The sequence below is a fragment of the Bubalus bubalis genome, chromosome 14 (genome assembly GCF_019923935.1).
Source record: "Bubalus bubalis isolate 160015118507 breed Murrah chromosome 14, NDDB_SH_1, whole genome shotgun sequence".
NCBI classification, from domain to species: domain Eukaryota; kingdom Metazoa; phylum Chordata; class Mammalia; order Artiodactyla; family Bovidae; genus Bubalus; species Bubalus bubalis.
In genome coordinates this window covers 67,777,075-67,798,240 of record NC_059170.1, presented here as the reverse complement: position 1 = coordinate 67,798,240, position 21,166 = coordinate 67,777,075, and the positions used below count along the sequence as shown (strand labels likewise).

The 21,166-nt window shown below is 48.7% G+C and overlaps 1 protein-coding gene across 17 annotated transcripts in view; it reads left to right on the top strand.

The window, feature by feature from the left end:
• The window catches only part of CELF2 (CUGBP Elav-like family member 2), a 565,824-nt gene that overhangs the window by 525,101 nt on the left and 19,557 nt on the right, over positions 1–21,166 (top strand). For 12 of the 17 annotated variants that reach the window (XM_025264691.3, XM_025264694.3, XM_044928249.2 and 9 more), the window contains 2 exons: positions 4,193–4,327; positions 20,067–20,198. In XM_025264691.3, coding sequence (XP_025120476.1) covers positions 4,193–4,327; positions 20,067–20,198 — 267 coding nt within the window. The remainder of the gene's footprint in view (positions 1–4,192; positions 4,328–20,066; positions 20,199–21,166) is intronic. The other 5 variants (XM_044928250.2, XM_044928245.2, XM_044928246.2 and 2 more) reach the window with 1 other exon arrangement.

Sequence of the window (21,166 nt, the reverse complement as noted above, 5' to 3'; positions counted from 1 at the left end):
TGGCACATTGTTGGATTTCCTAAAACTTATCTCAGTGTTTGGCATTTCTCATCGCTCAGATTATTTGCCCCTGGTTTGAGGGATGCCCACCCGAGCAGAGTGCTTTGTGAGGTTAAAAGAGGGTGGTTCTCTTCTCAAGGAAGAGCTGTTCGCCAACCAGAAACAGCATCACCTCGCCCACCCACCACCCCCCACCCCCACCCCACCCGGGCCACACCTCCCCCATCCCATGCCCTTTGAGGATTTTTGTATAGGAGACCGGAGACCGGAGATGAGATGGGGGGCCCTGGGGGGTGGAGAAAGGAACTGAGAAGGACCGGACAGGGTCCTTAAACACACACACAGAAAACAGAAAATTATGGAGAAAGAACCAGACATGTGAGTTCAACATCAGCAGAAGCAACACCCCCTTTCAGACAGCCGGAGCGGGGACGGGGTGGCCAGGACTGACTGTCCGTGGGGGACTAAGCCTGCAGCAGCTGGAGGTCTAGAAAGATGCTGGTACCGGGAAGTCTGTGCAGTTCACCAGGCAGAGGACGGAGCTCGGGGTGCGTCCCCTCGGAGCCTCCTGAGCTGCCTTCCTAGCTGGGGTCCGAGGCCTTTCCCACCAGCAGCGGGGCCGCCAGGCCCCCAAGCCCCTGCCCTGAACGGGAGGGGAGATGTCTACACTGCAGGTGAGACCCTCTGGTTATGGGAGTGCCAGGGGCAAGAAGAGCCAAAGCGTCTGTCCCTGGGGGCCTGCACGCCTGCTGTGAAGACAGCGGGATCCTGCCCCACCGGTGTCCAGGGCTCTCCCTGCACCCCACGCGTGTCCCTGCGACGTGCCGATGCCAGCCGTGGGGCCGGGGTGTCCCCGCTAGGAGGCTTTCTTGCTGGAGGGACGGTCTGGGGAACAGGCTTCAGGCCACTGCCTGGCTGGACAGAAGGACATTGCAGGGAACAGCTGTGTGTTGCCCCCGGGAGGTGGACAGGAGCGCCCGTCACGTCCCTCATGCCCACTGCCCCCAGGTTCCTAGGGCTGGCCTCGGCATGGCCCCTGCCCTGTGTCAGCCGGCAGCTCCGATGTTCTCGGAGAATGTCTGGCTTGACTGTATATGCATCATGGTTCAGGGTCGGTGGCAGCGGGAGGGTGTTGGGATGGGGGGAGCTGTGTTCTTTGATCCAGTCTCTGTGCTGTCATTCCTGAGCTCGGATTTCTCGATTCCTCCCAATCACTGTCGCCAAGCTGTCGTTCGATGGTTTTCTACCAGGACTCGCAGCCCTTTTAGGACATTTCGTGAGAATGAGCTTCTGGGTCCGAGTCTTATTTCCAGAAACAGAATTTCCCGCAGTCCCTGGCTCCGCTCCACTCGGATGGGAGGCTTAGTTCTCGGCCCAGGGCCTGGGGTCTGGCCTGTCGTGGCCGCGTGCTGACAGCTGGCGAGCTGGGCAGCACCTGCAGGTCCTCCTGCCTCTGCTTCTCTCCACCTAAGCCCGACCTCCTCGCCCCAAACGCTCTGATGCTGGGGTCGCGACGCCTCTCCTCCCCACCTTCATATCTGCTTTGCTAGGGTCCGTGTTCTGCTCCATAGCGGTCGGTGGTTGAACAGAGCTGGCCGCTCCCAGTGTGGCACCCCAGAACCTGGCCTTCACAGTGGAGGCAGGGCAGCCCCTTGGGGTGAGGGGGTAAGGGGACATCCGGGGAGGACGGGGGGGGGGGGACACAGAACCCAAGGATGGTGGGCTGGACTCCAGGGCAACGCCGAGTGTTGGTGGGTGAGAAGAAGAAAACGCACAGACCTAATAAATATTTGCAGAATGGATTAATTAACGACTGAGGGAAATAGTCAATATTTGAAGCTGTTGTAAATACTGAAGAACGAAGAACAAACAAGAAAAACCTCGTTTGGGTCTGTAGACAATGCTCTGTATAGCAGCGTGGGAACATTTCATGCTGTTGGTTGCCCTGTTCATTCATCTCCTGTGGCCCCATTTTTCACCTACTGTGAATGAACAGGGCTCTGTGTGTGTGTAGGTGGGCTTGAAAGCAATTGAGACAACAGCTTTGTCCTCAAGGAGCTTAGTGTCTGTAATGTGGAAGCAGGCTGCGATGAATGCGTTGGGAGTTAGATAGCGAGCCGGAGGATGACAGGTAACGAGTAAAGGTGCCACTGGACGCAACCCGTCAGTCACCCTCCAAGGGGAAGAGCCTCAGTGTCGGGAGGGCCTGCAAGGCTCTGACCCGGAGGAGCAGGCTGAGCTCCTCCACCCCAGCACCAGGCCGCGGTTCCGCAGTGCGGGTCAGAGCAGGTGTCCTGGGAAATGCAGGCTAAGGAGGGTGCTCGGCTGATGGTTACCCGTGGCCAGATGTGCAGACTAACATCGGTGCTCAGCCCTCCTCGTGTGCACAGCCGTCTGTCCGTGCCGGTGTCTGGTCGTCTGCGTTACATCCTGAGCATGTCAGAGGGGCCGCGGGGACCAGGCAGGTCCATGCTGGTGCACTTCATCCCACCCCGCAGCATCCCCCTAAGCCCAGCCCCTAGGCACACAAGCCAGCGTGTGGTCAGCCGCTTTCAGGAGCCACGCCCAGGGGACCCCAGGGAGGTCTGTGCTCAGTTCATGTTCCCCCAGCTCTGTTTTCCTCAGGCAAACCTGAAAAAATAGGCCCTGCGCTTTCCCTTCGCAGGGTCCCGTCAGCACCCCCCTGCCTGACCCCTGACCCAAGGGGGGGCAGAGCTTTGTCCCCAGTGGCACGTGCTCGATGGAGCAACGTTTTCACGCTGGCAGGATGCCATTGGTGCCTTGTCCTGTTCCCAGCATCCCCAGGACCCATGTGGGTTTGCAAAGCAGGTGCTGGCTTTCTCCCTAAGCCACCAGGGCTGGATGCCTCCCAGAAGGAGCCTGAGTATCACTGTGAGCAAAATGAGAGCCCAGATCGCAGTATGGACCTGAGGAACTCTTTCCTGATAGGATTGAGTCCTGACGAAGGCATCTGGGGTGGAGGAGCAGGGTGGGTAAGAGAGCCTGGCTCTGAGTCCAGCTGAGGCTCCACACGGTGGCTGAGGGCCTCCAGCAGGCATGTTCCTAGAATGTTCTCTTGCCCCTCCTCCATCTCCCATCCCCCAGCCCTGTCGTCAGGCCACTGTCTGAAAAGCGGGTTGGATTCACTATGTAGACGTGTATCAAATGCCTGGATTTGAGACATGAGAAAAAGGTAAAAGGAGGCTGATAACTTCATTATCTTTCTATGCAAAATTCCACTGTATGAGGAAAGAACTGCTGTTGCCTGCTTCTCAAATGTACATGATGGAGAAATGAATCATGGAAAAAAGACTGAGTGTAGAGAATCTCTGAACCTCTGGGGACTCAGGCATGGAGTCTGTGCCTGGCCAGTTCCCCCAGACCTGTCAGCAGAGTTTTGTTTCTCTCCATTCTTTTCTTGATTTTCATTAGCCCGCAATTCATTCTAGTAAATAGTTCCTCTTTGAGATACAGATATATTTAAAATACAGATATTGCAAATAAAAATATTACAGCACTGCCATTTTTCTTCATTCTTTTCCTCAGCAAATATTATTTGAGTTCCTGAATAAACCGAGAGAGAGAAGTTTGGGGGTCTATAATGACAGGGACACTCACAGTAGTTGCTGATAATTTGGGGGGCTTATGTCATGCCAGTCACTGTGCTGAGTCACTTCAATCATTGAGTTATTTAATCTGCACAACAACCACATGAGTGAGGACGTAAGTAACTGTTACTACTCATTCAGGAAGCAAGAATCAGAGAGGTTAAGAAATCTGTCCAGAGTCACACAGCTTAACAGATCCTGGAATACAGATCAGTGTAACTTCAGAGCAATAAAGCATCATTTCTTCTGTCATGCCCCGAATGCACACCTGTCGAGTTTAAGGATGGAGAGTGTACCCTGAAGCCCTCCCTCCAGGTGACAGCCTCACAGTGGAAGGCCCTGCCGTGCATGGTCCACACGGAAACCTCTTGCTTGTTTTTTGTGCTGAGCTGTGCCGCCCAGGAAGGGGCAGTTGGGCAGAGGGTCCTGGGCTGGTACGGGACATGTGGTACCGCACGAGTCCTCAGGGCAGCTGGGTGAGTGTGCCAGCCCCAGGGCCCTCGGTGCTCATCGCCTGCCCTCTCTTTTGGGAAACGGGTCAAGTGGGCCTGCTGCTGACGTGCCCTCTCTCTCCCCCGCTGCAGGCATGAATGCTTTACAGTTACAGAACCTGGCCACGCTGGCGGCGGCTGCAGCCGCAGCCCAGACCTCAGCTACCACCACCAATGCAAATCCTCTGTCCACCACGAGCAGCGCCCTGGGAGCTCTCACCAGTCCCGGTAAGGGGTGGCCCTGCCGCTGGGAGACAGGACGCGGGGGCAGGGCCAGGTGCAGGGTGGACATGCCCAGACCCTGCCAGGCACGGGACTTAGTTACTGCTTTACTTTATTTGTCTTTTTAACGTGTCTTTATTGAAATAGAGTTCATTTACAGCGTTGTGTTCATTTCTGCTGCACAGCAAAGTGACTCAGTTATACATACGTCGACATTCTTTTTTATATTTTCCATTACGGATTATGCCTGGATTTTGAATGTAGTTCCCTGTGCTGTACAGAAGGACCGCATTGCTTATCCGTTCTATACAAAACAGTTTGCATCTGCCAATTCCAAACTCAGTTCATTCCCGCCCTGCTCCCCTCCTGGTAGCCACAGGTCTGTTCGCTGTGTCATGAGTCTGTCTCTGTTTCATGGGTAAGTTCGTTTATGCCCTAATTTAGATTCCACACAGAAGTGGCAGCATGTGGTCTTTGTCTTTGTCTGACTGACAAAGTATGATAACCTCTAGTTGCATCTTGTCTGACTTACTACACTTGGTATGATAATCTCTAGTTGATATTGCTGCAGATGGCTTTTTTTTTTTTTTTAATGGCTGAGTACTGTTCTGTTGTATACATGCACCACGTCTTGTTTATCCATTCAGCCGGCAGTGGGCATTTGGGCTGTTTCTGGGTCTTGGCTACTATGAATAGTGCTGTTATGAACATAGGTGTGCAGTTACCCTTTAAAGAAACAAAAGTTTGAGCATGTGCATTTTTATCTTCCAAGGATAAAATGAGAAGAAAAACTTTGTGAGGGAATTCTCACACATTCCTTCTGTTTGAAAATTGTGCCGTCCCTTCCATCCTGGTGAAGTTGCCCAGTGACAAGGCGCCTCAGTCCCTCAGGAATGCTCTTTTCTCCTGGTTTTGTGGTGGTGGTTTGTTTTTAGCAATTTAAGAATTCCCTGTTAAAACTCAAAACCCCGAATCATCATCTGTGATATTTCACACCAGCTTCATCCTTTACTTGTGGTTTTCAGCGAGGAGGTCCAGAGGGGACTGTTTTTGTTGCTCCTCTGTGGTCCCCTTCTGGGCCATGTCATTTAAAGTGAGGTTTTCTTTCCCCCCTCCTTAGAAATTCTGTTGCCTTATTCAAAGGCAGATGCTGTTTTCTTTTTCATATGAGCCAGACCAAATGTGGTTGCTTAGACACCAGGATTTGTTTTTTAAAAAGTGTTTTGCTGGCTTGCCTTCCTCTCTGGGTTTTCTGGGCCTTGATGGATGATCTCACCTTCTGCTCTGGTACGCGGAGGCGCTGGCCTGGACAACATCCAGGCCCCTTTCTAACTAACAACCCCACGGCCCTCTATTGGCCACTCGGAAAAGATGAGCTAATGGGCCCCTACACTTCTCTGTAACAATGCAGGGTTTTCTCCTAGAAGAATAGAGAAGGAACACTACAGTGCCCAGTAGACCAGCCTTCTTCAGGCAACCGCCTCCAGGGAGGAGAGACGCCCCACAGCCCTTAATTTGTTACTGAACACTGCGTTTCTAACTCATTTCCTTCTGAGTTCAGTGTTGAGGGAGAAACTTAAGAGATGTTGAGGAGAGGCTGGACAGTGTATCTATCACCTCATCTCAGAGCAACAGCATGTGGGATGTTGCCTTCATTCTTGAAATGTCTTCAAAAACACACCATGACAACATGTGGGCCTCGTTCCACACAACAGACAATGCTCCTGAAAAATCAACTTTGTAATTTTTTCAAGAGATTAAGCTATAACTAATGCAAAACATAAACTGGTTATTTAAATATATCCTTTTAAAGAAATATGTGTTTTTGACATAGTGTATTCTCCCTTATGAAAATAATAGTGATTTTTTTTTTTTTTCTTAAAAACACAAGTATTTGACCTCACTAGTGTCCTTGTTTTAGAAATTAGACTGAAGAGTGTTTTGCTAAATAAGAAAAATAAGAATTAACCATCTTGGGCTTCCCCGACAGTCCGGTGGTTAAGACTCTGTGCTTCCACTACGTGGGGTTCTGGTTTGACCCCTGGCCGGGGAACCAAGATCTTGCATGCTGTGAGGCCAAAAAAAAAGAAAGAAAGAAACATCTCCCTGTGAGGACTGTGAAAAGATTATATTAAAACAGCAGTCTGAATACCTGAAACTAATACAGTATTGTAAATCAACTATAAAAATTTTTAGCCCAATAAAATTTAAAAAAAAAAAACACTGTATATGGTTTTATATACATAGACCATTTGTCAGCATTTTTAACTGATATTTTTAACTATATTTTATTTGGAGTGAAAAAACTAAACACTTCTCAGGATCTGAGGGGTGTTTTATTTGTTTATATAAAAAGGAAAAGGATTAGGTCTTTTTTTTTTTTTAAGAGAAAACACTATTAACTTTAATTTGGCAGAAATAGATGATTGTAATTTTTCCAACTATGGCTGACTCCCTTTTATTGAGAGTAAAAAGAAGAAACCACATCATTGATAACAAGGCAGGGAAAAAAAGAACACTTTTTCCCGTAAAGACTCTTCCTTACATGGCAAGGAGGCAGTCTGCTATTCGGTTCACCAGGCTTTAAAGAGTTTAACATTGTCACTACATTGAAATTATTCTCCTGTTCCAGAAGCGACCAGTATCATAAATGGACATCTTGGTGAAGGGTATGTGGCCTGTTGTTTGCTTGGGAAGCTTCATTCAACTTTATGAAAATACATTCTTCCATTGTGATAGCTGGGTTGGGAATGTGCCTTGGTTCCAGGCAATCGGAATTAACATTCCACCATTTTGTTCTCCTTTAGTAGAAGGCTCATGGGTTTAGGAAGCCAAGTGCAAAAGCGTCTGTCAGCTCATCAGCGTTGATACTGTAATTGATAGCTAGTGCTCTCAAGTGACTGTGTAGCCTTAGGCCCTGGCCTGGGTGCTGGGGACACAGCCAGGAGCAGGACACACTCCCGCCCCCGGGGGCCTCCTGTCTGTTCCGGGAATCCAAACAGGGAGCGGTCACAGGTGCCGTGTGTATGCCAGGCAAACGCTGCGATCTTTGCAGGCAGAATAAGATGGGGAGAGGGGGTGGAAGGAGGCTTTCCCCTTCTGAAAGGTGGCGTTTGAGCAGAAACCTGAGGAAGGTGATGATCCAGGGCAGGGGTGTTAAGGCAGAGGACCGAGCAGGAATAGGCTGCGAGGAGGAGGAGGAGGACTGGCGTGACGCCATCCTGAGGAAACAGTGAGAGGTGAGGTCCATGTCTGCGGATCCATATTCATTCCATCCAGTACGGTCAGGAATGCGAGGACGTAGTGACCTTCTTAAAATGCAGAACACTCGAACAGCCTAGGAAGAGTATGTAAGGAAACTTGAAACATACTTGGCCATTTTCAGCTTTTTTCCTGAGACCTGAATGAAAGGGAAAACGTGTCCTGAGATGTATTTTCTTTCTTCCAACCCCAGCCAGGCATCCTTCCCTTTGCTCTTCACATGGCATCCGGCCCAACCAGAAATCCTGCCAAGCACTGTGTCAGGGAGATGGGTTTCTCTCTTCTGTGTTGAGCAGAGCTTTGCATAAGAGCTGAAAATGTTTCATTAGAGTCCTGAAATGTGGGCAGCAGAAGCAATTTAAATCTACATTTCAATTATTTATCTTAAGTGTAACTAAGAAAATCTGGTGTTTAAGTGAAAGTAAATTATTTGTCTTATTTCCATCAGGGACTCTTCAAAGTCACAGAAAACATGGTTAGTAACAATTCATGACTCTCCACTTCATCAGAGCAATTTCCCAGGAAATAAAAGGGATGGAATGCTAGTCCCAAGACCAGTGTGTTTTTTGTGTTTTTTTTTTAAATAATTTTTTAAAAAAAGAGGGGCGGGGGGGCTTTCTGTTGAACCATGCATAACCAGCCAGTTCATTCAAACGGAAAGCAGAGCTTCATCTACCGGCCTGCCCAGGTTTTGGTTCAACTGTTCTTGAGACATCTCTTGTGCTTCAGACAAATCCATCTCAGAAGTACAGGGACAGCTCAGCACCCACAAACTACTCATTTTTTAACAATTGTAAATGTATCATTTCAGTTCTGTACACCCAGGAACAAACTCCCTAAGCATTATTACGAATGATTTTAAACAGTCTATGCTTTAAAACATGAAAGATTAAGCATTATTTTTTTGTTAAAAAAAGATCCCTTTAGGCAATAAATATAGGTTTCTTTGACTCCTGGCCTTGCAATAAACATGAAAATAGTCTCAGTGGCCCTTGGTTGGAATAAGTGTTTCATGCAGTTATCAGATGGTAAGGAGTAAAATTAAAAAATCAGGAAAGAATAAAAACCAGGTAAATGCATTATTATGCCTTTTATGCATTTCTTATGGGTCTTTTGAAACCTGATTTAATCGTGTTTTCTTGTCTTTTATTTTGGTATGATAATTTTCCCTTTTGTTTACTACGGTCTCCTATGTATTTAATTAATTCTTGGGTCATTTCTTCTTACCCCATTTCGAACCTGTTGTTGAGGCATGAGTCTCAGTATTGGTAGAAAGGGATAAAGTGTAAGGCGTGTGGCTGGGTCTTAAAGATACTAATGTCTGCCCGGCTTGTGGGTCTGTTGCCTTGGCCTGCGGTTCTGAGAGCGTGGACATACGCGTCAGCATTCCCACTTGCGAGCATCTCTCTGGCGTTCTCTGTCCAAAGCCTAACGTCATGTCTGTGTACATCATCCTGCTGACCTTCTACTTTCTTTTTTAAAAATGTTTTAAAATTCTGTAATCTTTCTGTAAGTGCATTCAGTCAAGTGCACACTTCAGGCTAACAGATCATTTCTTTCAAGGGTAAAGCGCATTTTTAAATACTTGGGCACATTCTCCCATTCCCACCATTGGCTTTCCCCTGAGTTTTTGCTGTGGAGTTTAGGCAGCGTCTTTTCCCACCTTGGAGACATGGCCTCCTCCTCAGAGGCTGCAACAGACACTGCGTCCCAGGGACAGGGGGACACTTCCTCGCGGACTCCTTGAGGGAGATGAATCTCATGTTCCTGTGAGATTCAGACCTGCCCTGGCTCCTCACGTAAGAAGGGCTGGCGAGTGGTGTGTCATCCACCAGCGTTACCAGGCTGGCTGAGTGGTGGGGACTCAGAAGTCATCCTCCGAGTCATCCCAGAGCCCTTCAGTGTCGCGAGAGGCTTCCCCCTCTCCTTCCCCCAAGGGTCCTCACACGTGTGTCACACGAGAGCTCGCCTCGTTTGGAAGAGGTTGATTTAACCTGAATTCCCCTGCCTTCTGAGAGCTTGGCCAGGCAAGTCCATGAGAAGGGGTTGGACCTGTGCCACCCCTCCGGTCCATTGCATGCAAGGGACAGTCGGTGAAGCCTGGAGGGACAGGAGAGAAGGACAGACAGACAGCAGGCTCTGGGAGAGGCCGTCCTTCAGGCTGCTGCAGTGATGCCACAAGCTCGGGAAGACTAAAGCCAGCCATTCTTCCACAAACCTGTTCTTGCCACTTGGAGACACCCTCTTTCTCTCGCTGACCCATCCTTAGCCCCTGTGGGACCGTCTCAGCCAGCCTGTGGTCCACTGTCCTTAATCGGTCACCGTGTCCAGTTGATTTTCTCTCTGTTTTCCTCCAACACCCACATACCCCCACTGGGTGAAGTTCCCTTTTCCCCGCACAGTGTCTTCATAGCGCTGAGCTAACGCTTACAAAAGCTGCCCGGCCCAGGGGGTGGCAGTAGATACGGTCCTCCCCTTTGCTGCAGAGCTTGACTTTCTGCAAGTCTGACCCTGGGTGCGCAGACGCTCCCTGTTGTGCGTTCATAGAGCTGTGGCTTCGCTTAGGACTTGCTCTTCCTTTGTTTGGGGTGCACGTTCTCAGTATTTGAGATAGGGGCTTTTGTTCCCTGCTTTAGAGGCTCTGGAGACCATGCTGTGTCCATGATTCAGCATAAACGTTGCCTTGCACGGTCCCAGGCATCGTGTGTGGGGCCCTTGTGAGGCATGTGTGAGCTCAGAGGCGTGTCTGCTGCACAACACAAGCACTCGGTGAGACCCTCCCCCCCGCCCGACCCCAGACTCTCTCTCCCACTGTCTGACATAACCTTGGTATCACCACTGCCACTGGTAAAAGCGTGTATGGATTGCCTGTGTTTTGTATTAGATGGAAAAGCAACAACACTTTTAGTCACAACTTCTCAGAAGTTTATGACCTAAGGCCTGTGCTTTAAGACTTAAAAGCAGCAAAATATAAATGCTACTTTCATAGGTGGCTTAGTCCCATAAACTGGATGCAGTGGCCACATGCACAAAACAAGCAGGATGCCCCAACTTGGATTCTTCCTGTGGAAGAGCGGTAATCAGATAAGGTCCACGGTGTGAGTGACGGGAAAGATCCTGTCTTAATGGGTGACTTTTAACAGGAGAGTCAGCACTGGAGCCAGAACTTTAAGATGAGTTAAGCTTTCTGAGGTAGAAATGGAAGATTTATCAGATGTGTCAGGTGTGAGAAAATACAGAAAAGGCATTCTGTCAGCAAATGGAAATCCATCTCCCTTTTCACCAGCGTGAGATAGACAAGAAATAGGAACCAGGGAGAGAGGGAGAGCCCTGGAAGCCGTGGCTGAGAAGCTGGGACTTCCTCTTGCAGGCGGTAAAGAGCCAGGTGAGGACTCTGAGCGCAGGGGTGTCAGCGAGGCTTGGGTGCTGACTGGATGTGAGGGAGCAGAGGGAAAGAGGTGCGGACGGAAGTGTGCCAAGTATGGGGACCAGCAACGCAGCATCCTCATCAGCAGAGAGAGGGCGGTCGGGAGCAGGCGGAGCTTGAGGCGGAAGGTGCTCCGTACTCAGGCACGCTGAGCAATGGCACGCGTGAACTGGTATGTCGTGTAAATACATCCCACAAGCAGGGTCCCTGACCCTTGAGCTTGTCCCAGAGCAGCTGCAGAGGTGGGCAGGTGTCAGTGTGGTCTTGAGGGGGACCATCGAGCTGGAAGCACAGCAGAGCAGCAGGCTGGGGGGTGAAGCCCTGACCCTCGCCTGTGTTTGCGGGGCAGAGGGGAGGAGCCACGTGGTGGGAAGGGAGCCCTGAGGAAGCGTGGTTTCAGGGAACCAAGCGCGGGAGTTTCAAGCAGGAAGGAGATCGAGATGAGGGCGGAGAAGAGGTGTTTGAGTTCAGCCAGGGGCGGGCAGTTCACCTCCCACCCCGAGTGGTTGGTTCACTGTGATAGTGGAAAGGATGTCACAGTTCTGGAGGCCGTGAGAAGGGGCATGAGACTGGAGCCAGGAGCTGTGTGTTTATAGATGACATCTTCCTGCAGTGTAGTGATTTTTTTTAAGTCTAGAAGGGTCAATAGAAGGAGAAATTTTACGATGGAGAAAGACATATTTCTAGACTTAAGAGGAGGTGGAACAGAGGTGATGAAAGGCCGAAGAGAGGCAAAAACTGATGGACTGAAGGGGGAAGGAGTCTGGAGGGAAGGACTCAAACCCTCTTCTCTGGTGCCTGAAACAGCACCATGTGTGAGACCCCGTCCCCATCCCACCTTCCGAGCTGTCGCCTAGCACTGGGTTAGACACTCACATACAGGACAGGGCACAGAGCAGAGAGGATGCTCAGTGAGTGGACTGGGCGCCCTGAAGAGAGGGAACACCTCTACCACTAAGACCCACAGGACTGGGGAGGCTGTGAAGGATTTGAGACAGAAAGGTATTCATATCATGCGCAAGACAAGAATGTACATGTCTAGGGCTAGAAACCATAAAAAATTCATGCCCGGTGCAGAGGTTTAAAAAAATAGTTAAAAGAATGCAATAGAGGAACTACAGTTTCACTTCCATTTAGAATACGTAGCCATCTTGACCAAGAGCTGGAAGGCTGTGACTTAAAGCAAGTCATTTCATCTTTGTTTAGTTTCTCCACTGTGAAATCGAATTGTCCATTTCTACATTTACTGAACTATCGAGGGAATGTGTATATAATGTATGCTATTGCTTTTTAAGACAGCATTAAAGTATCATATGGGGAAGATGATTATTTTGGAATGACACTAAATTCTGCTCCTCTGAACAATAAGAAATTGGTTAAACCTGGAATAAGCCCCAGTGATATTTTTTTCTCTGAACATTTGACTTTGGAAAGCAAATACCTCCCCACTGTTCCTAAAAATATTAGACTATAAATGCAGGGAGTAGAGCCTTTCCTTCCTTCTTTCTACTCTGGGACTTCACTGAAGAAGTTGGCTGTGAACTTCAAACTTGATTTGAGGTCACAGAATCAACACACCCTGCTTATCAAAGACAGAATGGCCACGTGGGAGTAAAGAGAGCATGGTAACTTTGACCGGACCCATTTCCTTATAGCTATCATCACTGAGGGTAAAGCCCTTGATGAGTGGTGGCTTTTTTTCAGGCAGTATACTGAGCATGTGCTCTGTGGTCAGTCATTTCCCAAGGAAACCATGCAAGTAGCTGACGGGTGGTTCACAGCATCTCAGACCTTGGACTCTGCTGGGTAGCCTCTTGCCAGCCATGTGCTCGTATTATCCTCAGGGAAAGCTGCCTCTTTGCAGGACGTCCTAAGACCAGCATCCAGACAGGTCTTCCAGGACCCTCCCAGGGACTTGCTTTCTACAGAAATCTGTGTTCCTCATGTTTCCTCTCTAGAGCCTGGTCAAACAGTAATCTGACCCGTTTCACAAGCACCTGGAATCTTTAAGAGCATTCATTCATGAAGGTGCCTCCCTCTGTGATCCACACAAGGAAACGGAAGCCTGCAAGGTCAAGTGACCTGCTGAGGAAACACAGGCTGTTAACCATGGCTGAGGGGTCACCGCTCCTGCCGCCCCAGGAAACGTTCAAAAGCAGGAGCTCCTGGGCACCTAGAATTATATTTCAGGTTGAAATCACCATGAATTTTTTTCAAGCTGTGTCCATGATCATCTGTAAAAAAAAGGCAAATACCTGAGGCCAGCTACAAGAAAGGTGTGCTTTTAGTTTGGTGATTCATGAGCAAAATATCACTAGATAAGAAAGCAGGTCCAATTTGTCCTTTCCTTTGCTCCATTTTTGTTTGATCCAGGTGGACTGGAGTTTATATAAACCTGTTTAAGTTTATGGCCCCAAATGACACCGTCACTCTTATGTCCCTCTTTACGGAGAGTGGAGGACCCTGGAGATGAGGTGAGGTGAGGAGGTGCGCAGCTGGCTGGCAACCCTGGAGTACATGCTTTCTTAGTGGCGCCCCCCAGTGACGGCCCCAGGGAGCACTGAAGATGAAACTAAAGCGAGGAAACGGTGGGACCTTTGTGGGCACAGAGGGGATGATACTGCCCACGTCCATTCCCATACCACTCTCTCATCTTTGGAGACGTCCCCTGTCATAGAGTAACGCCTCAAAAGGGGCTCAGAGTCCCTGCAAGGGACTTCTTCCTCTAGCCAGTCCTTCAGACGCGGAGGCTTCCCCTGGCCCATCTGCAGAACTTGTCTGTCCCAGCGTGGCACAAGCCAGGTTGCTGACTGAGCTCCTTGTGAGTTGGAAGCGGGTTAGTGAAGGAAGAAGATGATGCGGGTGTTTGTGGGGTAATGGGCCTGCGCATTACAGATGGCTGGGCACTGAGATCAGAACACCGCAGCAGCTTTCAATGTCCTTTTCTAAGGCAAACAGCCTCCTCCCACCCTGTCATCTCTCCTCTCCCCATCCCTCCCCCTGAAAAATCCTTTTAGGGAAGAAATGGAAGTAAGAGGTGTGGTTATTGTGGAGTAACTAGGCCCCACGGGAGAGGAGGTGCCGGGCTCCCCCTCGGGTTGTGATGAGCTAACGACAGAGGGGCCCTTGTCACCACTTCACCACTCTGCCCCCTTCGGAGCATCAGCGCTGTGTGACGCAGAGCAGCGACTGCAGGCTCGGCTGTCCCGAGTGCGTCTGGTCAGCGCAGGCAGGGTTCCTTGTGTTTGCAGTTGTTGTGTTTCCTAAACCACAAAGCTACTGAGCTTTCAGTGTCTTGCACATATGCCGAAGGCAGATTCTTGGTGTCTTCTGTTGATGTCGTTTCATTGTAGCTTTTTGAAACTCTTGTGGTCCACCGTGGAACTCTGCCCAGTGTTATGTGGCAGCATGGATGGGCAGGGGTTTGTAGAGAGAATGGATACATGTGTATGTGTATGTACACTTGAGTCCCTTCTCTGTTCACAGCATTGTTTGCTAATTGGCTATACCCCAATACAAAATTAACAGTTAAAAAAATCTTGCAGTCCAGGAAGAGTGGGGAGAGGGTTCACAGGTGGAGATGGAGGCACTGGGTTCCTAGGAAGCATGATCATCTCTGGGACCAAGTACTGGAGACAGGACTTGCCAGGGCGCCCATAAAACAAAGGAGAGAAGGTTCCCCTTCATTTAGGAAGGATGGTGCAGACGTGGTCAGTGTCAGAGGCTGGTGCCCCAAATGGCCACTTTTCTACTTCTCTGGCTGGATATGGAATCTGTGAAAGGGGGAAGAGCCGCATTCTGTCCATTGAGCAGTCGGCCTCCCTCCAGATTGCTTGTCACCCCGCCTCATGCAGAGAATAAGAAGGAAGCCGCACCTCCTCTGTGTCCCTGCTCACAGTCCAGGGAAAGGGGGATGAGGCCATCAGGGCTAGCTCAGGCTTTTCCAGGGGCCGTGCCAGCGTGTAGCCTCAGAAACCTCAGAGGGCTCTGGTTCCTTCCACAGAAACTGCATCAGGGGCCCTCTCTGCTCCTGAGCTGGCCCCGGTCCCCCTCCCTCTCCAGCACCCTCACCCCTCCCAGCTTGTCCTCAGAAGGCCCGGAACCGAGTTGCCATGTGGGGTCACATACACATGGCTCTGATGGGTCGCGTGGCTGTTTCACCTGCTGGCTGGCCATGCTCACCACCTCTTTGGCCTGCTTGGTGCTTGAGAGCTGGCGGTACTGCAGGCATGAAACATGGCGTGTGACCAGGTCTGTCCCTCACTGCCCGGAAAGTGAGGCAGCTCTGCCCCCCCTCCCCATTCCCCCCTGCACCCCACGCTCCTCTGGCTTTGAGGTACAGCCTATCCCCTGCATGGAGCATCCTTTGACTAAAAGAGATGCCGTGGGCAAAGATGAACCAACATTTATTTACCACCTTCTCTTGAAACGCTCCTGTGCCACCTTGTAAACAGTTTAATTGAGAAAGCAGAGGATATGGTTCTTAGTGGAGACAGAAGGGAATTTTAATTTTAGGTGGGCAGAACACAGGCAGCCTCCTGCCAGGCTGCCAGCACAGAAATAAGGAAAACAGGTGTGTCGATGGCATTTAATACATCTCTGTCTTTTGTGTCGAGGGGCTTCTCTGTTGTGTTTCTCCTGAATATTTGAAGTACTTGATTGAGACTGGTTGTGTGACAAATTTAAGTTTTCCTTTGCTTTAAGGAGATTATTTTCTAGAACCCAGAAGGTTCTTAAAGGCAGCCAGATACACAACTGAGATATCTTTTCCAATTTAGACTTAAATTGGGGTAAATTTTCAGAGTATTGTCCAAAGCACTGGCGCACACGGAGTCTTCTCACGTTAAGGCAAGTTGTTTAGTTCCGTTAATCTCATGTCTGGTTCCTCTCCCCATCTGTCTACTTGGACTACCCAAGAACAGCACAACAGGAGGGCAGAAGACTACGGCCACCACAGCCAGTATTCTGGGGTTTTAAATAAATAGAAAAGCAAAACAGAGACCTCCAACTTGCACATTTTTTTTTAAATTTTTGTTTTATATTGGCATATAGCTGATTTACAATGTTGTGTTAGTTTCAGATATACAGCAGAGTGATTCAGTTATACATACGTCCATTCTTTTTCAGATTCTTTTCTCATATAGGTTATTAGAGAGTATTGAGTAGAGATCCCTGTGCTCTACAGTAGGTCCTTCAGTTCAGTTCAGTTCAGTCACTCAGTCATGTCCGACTCTTTGCGACCCCGTGAATCGCAGCACGCCAGGCCTCCCTGTCCATCATCAACTCCCGGAGTTCACTCAGACTCACGTCCATCGAGTCGGTGATGCCATCCAGCTATCTCATCCTCTGTCGTCCCCTTCTCCTCCTGCCCCCAATCCCTCCCAGCATCAGAGTCTTTTCCAGTGAGTCAACTCTTCACATGAGGTGGCCAAAGTACTGGAGTTTCAGCTTTAGCATCATTCCTCCCAAAGAACACCCAGGACTGATCTCCTTTAGAATGGACTGGTTGGATCTCCTTGCAGTCCAAGGGACTCTCAAGAGTCTTCTCCAACACCACAGTTCAAAAGCATCAATTCTTCGACACTCAGCTTTCTTCACAGTCCAACTCTCACATCCATACATGACCACAGGAAAAACCATAGCCTTGACTAGACAGACCTTTGTAGGCAAAGTAATGTCTCTGCTTTTGAATATGCTATCTAGGTTGGTCATAACTTTCCTTCCAAGGAGTAAGCGTCTTTTAATTTCATGGCTGCAGTCACCATCTGCAGTGATTTTGGAGCCCAAAAAAATAAAGTCTGACACTGTTTCTACTGTTTCCCATCTATTTGCCATGAAGTGATGGGACCAGATGCCATGATCTTCATTTTCTGAATGTTGAGCTTTAAGCCAACTTTTTCACTCTCCTCTTTCACTTTCATCAAGAGGCTTTTGAGTTCCTCTTCACTTTCTGCCATAAGGGTGGTGTCATCTGCATATCTGAGGTTATTGATATTTCTCCCGGCAATCTTGATTCCAGCTTGTGCTTCTTCCAGCCCAGTGTTTCTCATGATGTACTCTGCACATAAGTTAAATAAGCAGGGTGACAATATACAGCCTTGACGTACTCCTTTTCCTATTTGGAACCCGTCTGTTGTTCCATGTCCAGTTCTAACTGTTGCTTCCTGACCTGCATACAGATTTCTCAAGAGGCAGGTCAGATGGTATTCCCATCTTTCAGAATTTTCCTACTGATTATCTATTTTACATGTAGCAGTGTGTGTATATTAACCCCCAAATCCTAATTTATCCCTGCACCACTTTCCCCCTTAGGTAACCTAAATTTGTTTTCTATGTCTGTGGCTCTATTTTTTAATAAATAAATTCATTTGTGTATGTGTTTTTTTTTTTAGATTCCACATATAGGTGATATGTATTTGCCTTCCTCTGCCTGACTTAGTGCACTTAATATGACGGTCTGTAGGTCCATTCATGTTGCTGCAGATGGTACTATTTCATTCTTTTTATGGCTGAGCAGTATTCCATTTTATATATATGTTTGTATGTATATGCATGTACACACATACACACAGCATGTCTCCTCTCTCCATTCATCTGTCAGTGGGCACTGGGTTGTTTCCATATCTTCACTGTTATAAATAATTGCTGTAAAGCTCTCAGTCTTAACTGCACCCCACTTGCTTCCAGTTTTCTGGGTTTTTTTAAGAGGGCAATGAAATGGTGATGGTGTGTAATTTACAGCTGTAGCCTCATTGTTTTTTCATTTTTCACCCTTTCATATTGTGCAGACATGTTAAATACACTTCCTTTCTATTGCGCACCAGTAATTCCAGTATCTGAAGTTTTGGTGGATCTAAATATAGTGTCTAACTCTGTCTCTGCTGATTCTTACTCTTGGTACTTGGTTTACTTGTATTTTTTTTTTTTTAATTGTGAGCTTAACTGTCTTGGAGCCTTATTTCTGAGAGTTCTTTGTTGAAAATGGGCCCTTTCAAGGTTGACTTACAGTTGATTCTACAAGGTGCTAGAAGAGAGTACAAGCTAGGGACCACTTTAAATTGATGGTTGGATGGGTTTTGACCAGTCCGATAAAAGAAAGTTGTTTTGCAGACTTATGTGAGGGCCAGTTTATTGTATACTATCAGAGGGAATCCCCTCCGCCTGCTCAGCACTGTTTTGATAGAGATAGTTGTCCTTATAGTTTCTGAAGCAGAAAGTGTATCTTGTTCATGTTACACTGCTTGTTTAGCCTTCGAGGGTTCCAGACTTCCTGCGGGGGGAGTCCCTTCTTACGCACTTCACCTCAGGTGGACCCTAGACTTCTCATATCTGTCATGCACTGGAAGGCTTTGGGAACTGGAGCTTAAGTTTGTCTAGCTCACCAAATACCCTTAAGGCAAACGCTACCTTCAGTGTGCCGCTTATCTTCCTGGTTCCCACTTTCATTTATATCATTGATTCTGAGTATCTCTTACCAAATGGTCAGTTATTGATGCAACTTAAAGCATCCTTTAAAATACCTTATTGAGCATTTTAGTTTCAGTGGGAGAGTCTCTCTAGTACCTAGACCACCTAACCACTAGAAACAGAAGCCCCCCGCATTTCCCATGGAGAATGCATTTTAGTCTGATATCAGCCTCCATGTGACAGCTCTTACCAAACTAATGTGCCAGCGAGTAAGGGAGAAAAACTATCCCTGGGGCATGTTCTGATTCTCAGCCAGTAATGAAGGCCTGGGGGAAAGAAAATGAAAAGGTAAAGCCCTGAAGAGCTTTCACATGATTTCAGGTGACACAGAAAAGACCTTCCAGAGAAGACCTTCCAGAATGGTCTTCAGCATGAGGACATCTGAGGACTTTTTCCCAGGAAAACATTCATAACTAATGAAAATCATTTAAGAATGAATAGGGAGGACAGCCACTTTGGAGAATATTTTAGCATTTCCTCAAAATGGAAAACAGAGCTTCATCATATGACCAGCAGTCCCCCTCCTAGCTACGTATTCAAGAGAACCGAAGACATGTGTCTGCCCAGAAGCTTGAGTACAGATGGTCACAGCAGCATTACTCATAACAGCCCCAGAGTGGAAACAATCAACATGTCCACGGCTGATGAATGGACAAAGTGGAGTGTTTCCATACAGTGGACTATTATTCAGTAATAAAAAGGGATAGAGTGACTGATGCATGCTGCCACATGGATGAACCTTGAAAACATTTTGCTCAGTGAAAGAAGCCAGTCACAAAAGATGACATATTTTATGATTCCATTTATATGAAATACCCAGACTAAGCAAATCCACAGAGATAGAAAATAGATCAGTTTGCCAGTGTCCAAGGAGAGGGGAGAGAGTGTAGAATGAGCGTTAATGAGTATGGGTTTCTTTAGAGGGTAATAAAAATGCTCCAAAATTAGACTATGGTGCTGGTTGTACAGCTCTATGAACATACTGATCAGGGAATTGCATACTTTCAAGGAGTAACTTTTATAACATGAATTATATCCCAATGAAGCTGTTAGTTAAAGGTGGGGGATTGTTTTATCTCCCCTTCTATAAGCACCACTACTTGGATCTTGAAGTCTTCTGTCAAACCCAGGAATGTGTATGACTTTTTTTTTTTTTTAACTTCATTGAGAAAATGCCGTGTCTGAAGCATAAAGAATAAGAAAGCCAAGAATTGCCATTTCACTCCCCCTCCCCCACTTTGTGCTGCTCATTTGTTCAGAGGTTCCTAAAGTGGGGCTGATGAAGGACCCACCACTCAGGAGGAAGGGCCCTCCTCTTGTGGCTTGGCCCCCGCTGGCCAGCAGAGCGCGTGTTCGCTGGCTGGCACAGCAGCGCCATGATGATTTTTTTCACCAAATGTCACGGTCACGATCGCTACAAGCCCAGGCCATGTCTCTCACACTAAAGCCTAAGCGAGGCTCCGAGTCGTCCCGTGACTGAAGGCCCGCAGCTCTGTCCGCTAGGACGGGACAGACTGCGTCCTGGGCCAGCGGGCTCTCACTGACGGTGCCTTTCTCTCCCCACTCCCTCGTCTGCCTTTTGTCTTACAGTGGCTGCTTCAACCCCCAACTCCACTGCTGGTGCAGCCATGAATTCTCTGACCTCTCTCGGGACTCTGCAAGGACTGGCAGGAGCCACTGTCGGACTGAATAACATTAATGCACTAGCAGGTACCATCAACAGTGAGTATTTGCTGCTCTGGTGGACAGCCTCCCCCCAAATTCTCCACAGATAGTGCTCAGCCAGAGACAGCCTGCAGAGGCTGCACCACAGGGAGAACTAAAGCTTGGGAGGAGGGGCAGGAGCACACGCCTAGACGGGCGTGCTGCCTGTGTGCACTCTGTGTCTCCACAGACAGCCCCCTCGCCACCCTGAGTCTTCAGGGGTGCAGGTTGTGTACTTGGTCACAGGTGTCTGTGGCTGACCAGTAGCCGCAGGTTTCCGGGACTCTGGGTGGGTTCTGGTTTGGTGCCCTTCTTCTGAGAGGCTATGAATAAGTTATAAAAGAGAAATTGATGAGTTGGAGGTCAGGACCACGGGGCCAGCTCCCAGTCTGCTGTCAGTCTCCCAGGAATCTGAGCCAGTCACTGCCCCCTTTCTGGACGTCAGGGTCCCATCTGAAAATGGGACGTTCTGGATCAGGTGATCTTAAAGGTCTAAAGTCCCTCCAGGTCTAAAATCCAGAGGTTTATGCCAGTCATACAGGAGGAGAGAAGAGGCCTTGGGAAGCAGGAAATAAGGCTGAGAGGAGTCACCCCTGGAGCCAACGTCTAGGGTCTTTCTTCAGCCTCCGGCAGCCGGGGTCGCCCTACAGCAGTGCGTCTCCTGAAGGGCCCCGTCCCCTACGGCAGGTGGAAGCAGAGTGAGGCAAACTGTTTACAGGATTCCTCAGCTCTGAAATACACAGACTGACCAAGGAACTCCAAGTTCTGTCTACGCAGCCAGCCCACTTCAGTGCTTTACATCTGTGGGGAGAATGGCTCCTGACCATAGGATGAGTCACAGCTGAGGCTCGAGCTCAGCCTCGGCTCCTCCACTAGAGGGAATGGTCCTCAGTTCACAGAGGGGACCCCAGGTCTGCCTTTCCTGCAGCTCGGTCCCCACACCCTGTGCCTGACGACAGCCACACCCAGTAGGCCCACGACAGCCT